Below are 5323 nucleotides of genomic sequence, written 5' to 3'. Positions count from 1 at the left end.
AAAAAACAATTTTTTTGGGGGGAAAAATTTTTTTCCCCCGTTTTAAACCCCAAGAAACCCCCCCCCGGTTCTCCGAAAAACCCCCCCTCTTTTTAAACTTTTTCCTTTCCAAGGGGGGGAAAAAAGTCCCCTCTTTTAAAAGGGGAAAAAAATTTTTTCCCCAAAGAGGGGCCCCCTGCGGAAACCGGGAAAGGGGGCCCCTCTGGCCAAACCCCTCGGGATTTTTTATTGTTTGCCCATGAATGAACCACCCCCTCTCGGGCGTGGCCCAGCCCTTGTGGTGCGGGGACCGGAGACGCTGACAGACCCCCGCGCACACCCCTTTGTGTCACAGGCCCAGAGTTTCGTTGAAAAATCCGATCTCGGTGCAGAACACGGCCGAACTTGAAAAAAGAAAAGGTATGTATGCTTGTATTTATTTTGGTTTTTCTTGTATATGTTTGTTAAAATTAAATTTTTTAAAATTGTTCGTTATTTGCATTTGAAGGACACAGAATAGAATGAAGCCTTTTGCTTAAGCACGTTTTGCAAATTATAATTTTTTACGTTTACTTTTTTTTCTCTTCAATTCTACTTCCGTTTAAGCTTCATCTGCCGGAATGCAGTCGTTTTTTTCTAAATTATTTTTTATACCATACTCATTTTAACATTTTGCCGGCAATATGTTTGTTGTTTTGCGCATACCGTTGGCTGTGCTCGAAACTGTGACAAATTATGAGAATAATAGGATCTGTATGCGGTTGAATGCAATTGCAGTGCACCACTTTCTATTGTCGTTGCAACAGTTACAACAATAATTGAACAACATCATTGCACTTTGAATAATGCGACGACCATTTATTTATTTATTTATTCAACAGTGCTTTTCTTTTGAGAAATTTGCAATTTTTATTATTTATTTTATTGAAATTGGATGATTGAATTTTTCGTTTTTTATTGAAGCATTTATTTTACTTTAAAATTTAAAAAATGAATCAGTTTCAAGTTTAAACTGGTTATTTTATCAAATTAGTAAAAGGGGAGAAAACGTTTAGATTGATTGAAATAGAAATTTATTTTACAACGAAAAAAAGCTTTTCTTCATTGCATGCTGAATAGCAACGATAATAATAATAATAATAATTGTAAATGCTTGGAAACTGAATATAAACAGTTATAATAGGTAGAGAATATGTGCCATTGTTAACAATACAACCTCGTAAATTGAGTTTGATTGCTTTTGAAGAAGTTAACGGATAACAATGGATGACAAACAAGTGCTGCTGTGCTTGTTTTTCAATTGCTATTTTTATTTATTTCACTTATTTATGTTTATGATGATTGAGATTACCATCGGAGAGCATTTGAAATCCAAAGATTAATAATGATAATGATCATTTCAGTTCGACTTGATCAGTCGTCTCAGTCGAAAGTTGAAAGTGCTGAAAGAGGAGAAAAGGGTTATTGAAGAAGAGATCAAAACCAACGAATCAATGGGAACTGAATTGTTGGCTGTGATCGCCGCGTTGGACAACGTTTCCATTGCGCAAAAGGAGAAGGTGGCAATATATGTAGAAGATGTGGACAAGATTACCAGATTGTTGTTGAAATTAGCATCACAGTTTCGCCGAGTTGGGCGGATCTTGAGCCGAGCCGGTGACAGTGATTCGAACAATGATGAAGAAATGGTCAGTGCAAATAATTTGTTGCATATGTGTAAACTAAATGAATTCACTTTCAGCATGAACGGTTTTCATTTAATTTTATTTAATTGCATGTTAAATTGTTGTTCAACTTGTTTCACAATACGAATATCAAAGTGAAATTAGCATAACTGTTTATGGTATAATTTCGTGTTGTTTCAGTTGGCGGCGAAAAAGCGTCATGCTGTGCTATTGGAACAGCTTGAAGATGCGAAAGAGTTGAAAGAGGATTTGCATCGTCGTGGTAGCCAGCTTGCCAAATTTTTAACCCAAATGCTCAGCGAAGAACAGCTGGTCGATTATCAATATTTCATACGAATGAAAAGTAAACTGTTGGCCGAGACTCAGGAAATTGAGGAAAAAATTCTACTTGGCGAAGAGCAGAAAGAAGTTTTGGAAAGAAGTTGAATTTTTGCTTTTCCACATTCTCCTTCTACTACTACTACTACTACTACTACTGTGCTTAATTTTACTTTGCCACAGCCATTGTTCTCAGGCTGCTTGCTGTATTTTCACTTGTCTTGGCTTGGTTTTTATGTAAATTAATTAAAATTTCAACTTCATCCACGTTCACTGTGCGAATATTAATTAATTAATTGATACGATGATCAGAAATAAACAACACTGCTAACTACTCTCCACAAATTGTGTTGGTTCAAATGGTTTTTGATACCATTATTTTATTTTTGATCATTCGTCGTGATGTAGTTTTTCATTTTTTGAAAATTACAATTTTGAAATATTCAGTATTACTGCTAATTGATAATAATAATTATCGATTGAGAAGGAAAATAACTCTACCAATTGTGTTATTCTGCATCTTTATAATGTTTGAGATTTGAAGTAGATTTAAATAATTGTTGAAAAATGAGAAAATTGTGCATAATTTATAAATGACAATTGTTGTCAGTAAATTAATCACTTTTCCACTGGGTAATTAATTGTGTGCATTGCATTGCAGGTGAAGAATATCGATGGAGGGTAATGACCAAATGTCGAGAGGTGACGGTTTCAATATGACGTTCAGCGAACGTTTGTCCAGACTGGACGAAGCAGAACGCAACATCGTGCAGATGATGCAGTGCGCAGGCCAGTGTTTGGCCGAAGTGAGCAAAGACAAAACCGCTTCACGGCAGGTAGATAATTAATAATATCATCAATTTCACAACATCTCCAAGGGGTATTTTGAATTTTTGCAATTTTGCATCTGGTGTTTTATTTTTACTAATGCTTAATACATTTTTTTGGTTCCAATCTACGAACAGTTGCAAATTTTTTTGATTCATTTGCAAAATGAATGTTTGGCTTTTGTGAGCATTTTGTTTAATTTCTTTTTTCATCACCTTATATATCTTGAATAACATGCATGATGTTAATGCAATTTAAGGCAATTTAATTTGTTCAATTTTGTAAAAATAGGCTGAAAATCAAGCGATTGAATTTTTGAGAAAGCTCGCATTAGCGGAAAAGATGATCGACGAGCAGCTCAATTATCTAGGTGATGTTGGCGTTGGTGCAGCGCATGAAGGATCTTCTTATTCTCAGCTCAGGTTCAAACTGATGGCAGAAGAAAAGGTCGCTTGGTTGCGTGACCAAATTGTGAAATTTCGAGCACAGAGAAGTTCGGACGAAGGATCAGCGTGAAAAATTCATTTCTCAATCAGTTCTGCTTTACTGTCTGCTTACTGTTCAATGTATTATTCCTTTTGCATTTTATTGAAATTTATAAAATTTACAATAAATTCTTTTTTTAAATCAAACTTCAGAAAAACTGTTTTTAATATTTATTTTTCATTTTCTGATTTGAAAGCAACTGACCGATTGACGTGATTGTTTGTTGTTTTTGAGCTGGGAAATTGCTTTCTCACAAGCAAACAAACAGCAATAACACACCGTTTTGAAATTTAAACGATCAAGTTCTCAAAAAAATGAAACGCGGATTATTGGAAGAAGCGAATGCAAAAATTTCTGGAATTCTGGGAACGGTCTGTGAAAACTGAGGCTCGGTACACCGGCACTGAAATGTTTCAAATGTTGGTGAAGATTCATTGCCCTGTCACTATCAGGGGTGCACTCTCCGGTACAGTGCCGAGAGTTTGTCAAACTCGATGCGCAGAAGCGCTGTTTGAGCTACTGCTGCTTGAAGACTTGTCTGGTCACATGTTTCGTGAAGAAACCATGTCCAAAGTCAGGATGTGGTAAGCAGCAACATGCCTTGCTGTACGCGACAGCAAGCGAACCGGGAACTGAGGAACCGGCCCCGGTGTAGTCGGAAGAGAAAGTTCGAGGTTGTCTGGTCTTGTATAGGAGAAACGTTATTTTTCAGACTGCCCGTGCCCGACTTTCAGAGTCAGTGAGAACTCCATGGCGGTAAGCTCTCTGCTTGTCACTGGTTCCTGGCAAACTTTGATCAGTAGGGACTTTTGTGACGCCCTTGGTCTGAAGGATAAGTCGGTGGTAACGGCGGCTCAACGAAAAAGTATCAGCATGTGAAAGCATGCTTTGGTGCAGTATGCAGCGACTGCAGACTAACCGAGGTTGGCGGCAGTTCAAATCGCACCCCCTCGTAGCAGAGTCACATGCTGCCGGCAAGCACATGTGTGTGTGTGTGCGTGAGTTAAAAAGAGGCTGCGTAAGTTACGCAAAGATAAAAGTACAACAACGCTCGAACGCTGTATAAAAGCAGCCAGTTGAAGTGTGTGCGAGTGTCAGATAGATACAGAGTGAGGAGCGATCTTCGTGCGCGTACGGCACAAAGTTGCTTTGTGTTTGAATCGTGTTTGCCTATCCTCCTTTGAGTTATTAATAAAAGCCGCTCCTAAATTCTCGTTATTCTTTGCGCCAATCAGCAGTCAATTGAACCGTCGCTATTTGCACAATACAGTCCACTTATCTTGAGAGTCAGAATACGTACTGTCTGTTCTCCGCACAACCGTTGGAAACAGAAATTTGCTTCTACAGTATAATTTGAAAATTTGTTAAGTATAAAAACGATAAGCATGAACAAAAAGCGAAAAAATTCAAAATGAATAATATAAAAAGTAAAAAAATAACAGAACTATACTTTTTCATAAACAGTGAAATAAATTTTATTTGTTTCTGCAAGCTTAGTTTACAGTAAGTTTGAATGAAATTGACCGACATGTTTTATACCTGCATATCATTAACTGTATGATGAACTTTTAATTGTGAATTTCAGTTTGTTGTGTAACGCGCGGAGTTGAAGATCGTTGTTTGTGTTTTCTTTTTAGTTTTCAGTAACTTTGTTTTTACAGTGCTTTGCTTTAATTATTTTATTTTATTTTATTTTATTTTTAATCTTTATTTCAAATAATCCAATTGTTGCATTAATAATGCGATTAGTTCTTAATTAAATTTTCTTCAGCAGGTCTTGAAATGGCTCTTCGTTATATTCAGTCATCCCCAGAAGGCACGCACCTTGTTGGTGTTTCTCGTGCTGTGGAAGTCGACGAAAATACGAAACCTGGGAAAGTGCCGAAAAATCGCATCAAGCGATTTTTCAGTGGCAGCAGAGTGAAGGTCTCACCGAATAAAGTGGATGTTTCCACAATGACAGATGTGGCTGTTAATACAGTTGAAATTGGTGTTGGCACAGAGACCGATGCTATTCAGTCGAGCAA

General features: G+C 37.1%; 4 protein-coding genes across 4 annotated transcripts; all 4 read left to right on the top strand.

Moving 5' to 3' along the window:
* Positions 1–238: 238 nt before the first annotated feature.
* On the top strand, positions 239–2090 carry Tsp_01191 (protein Shroom2). The gene is made up of 4 exons (XM_003376944.1): positions 239–365; positions 1163–1227; positions 1383–1667; positions 1845–2090. The coding sequence occupies exons 1-4, from the start codon at positions 239–241 to the stop codon at positions 2088–2090; spliced, it is 723 nt and encodes a 240-aa protein (XP_003376992.1).
* A 566-nt stretch (positions 2091–2656) lies between these two features.
* On the top strand, positions 2657–3326 carry Tsp_01192 (mediator of RNA polymerase II transcription subunit 11). Its single transcript, XM_003376943.1, has 2 exons — positions 2657–2818; positions 3102–3326. The coding sequence occupies exons 1-2, from the start codon at positions 2657–2659 to the stop codon at positions 3324–3326; spliced, it is 387 nt and encodes a 128-aa protein (XP_003376991.1).
* Positions 3327–3638: 312 nt separating this feature from the next.
* Tsp_01193 (putative serine/threonine protein kinase) lies at positions 3639–4056 on the top strand. Its single transcript, XM_003376942.1, has 3 exons — positions 3639–3776; positions 3829–3945; positions 4009–4056. The coding sequence occupies exons 1-3, from the start codon at positions 3639–3641 to the stop codon at positions 4054–4056; spliced, it is 303 nt and encodes a 100-aa protein (XP_003376990.1).
* Positions 4057–5078: 1022 nt separating this feature from the next.
* Tsp_01194a (putative biotin synthase) lies at positions 5079–5286 on the top strand (the record flags this gene model as incomplete). Its single annotated transcript, XM_003376941.1, has 1 exon — positions 5079–5286. A coding segment is annotated over exon 1 (208 nt), but the record flags the coding sequence as incomplete, so codon positions are not given.
* Positions 5287–5323: the final 37 nt, after the last annotated feature.

Source organism: Trichinella spiralis (assembly GCF_000181795.1).
Source record: "Trichinella spiralis strain ISS 195 chromosome Unknown Scfld4, whole genome shotgun sequence".
Lineage (NCBI taxonomy): Eukaryota > Metazoa > Nematoda > Enoplea > Trichinellida > Trichinellidae > Trichinella > Trichinella spiralis.
This window is presented reverse-complemented; position numbering and strand designations above follow the sequence as displayed.

Excerpts from the sequence above, each read along its gene's own strand:
- Tsp_01192 (XM_003376943.1), top strand. The coding sequence starts at position 2,657 with ATGGAGGGTAATGACCAAATGTCGAGAGGTGACGGTTTCAATATGACG. Across the intron at positions 2,819-3,101 it reads ACAAAACCGCTTCACGGCAG|GCTGAAAATCAAGCGATTGA; the intron begins GTAGATAATTAA and ends TTGTAAAAATAG.
- Tsp_01193 (XM_003376942.1), top strand. The coding sequence starts at position 3,639 with ATGCAAAAATTTCTGGAATTCTGGGAACGGTCTGTGAAAACTGAGGCT. Across the intron at positions 3,777-3,828 it reads TCTCCGGTACAGTGCCGAGA|ACTTGTCTGGTCACATGTTT; the intron begins GTTTGTCAAACT and ends TGCTGCTTGAAG. Across the intron at positions 3,946-4,008 it reads GAACTGAGGAACCGGCCCCG|ACTGCCCGTGCCCGACTTTC; the intron begins GTGTAGTCGGAA and ends GTTATTTTTCAG.
- Tsp_01191 (XM_003376944.1), top strand. The coding sequence starts at position 239 with ATGAATGAACCACCCCCTCTCGGGCGTGGCCCAGCCCTTGTGGTGCGG. Across the intron at positions 366-1,162 it reads CGTTGAAAAATCCGATCTCG|GTAGAGAATATGTGCCATTG; the intron begins GTGCAGAACACG and ends CAGTTATAATAG. Across the intron at positions 1,228-1,382 it reads GTTTGATTGCTTTTGAAGAA|TTCGACTTGATCAGTCGTCT; the intron begins GTTAACGGATAA and ends TGATCATTTCAG.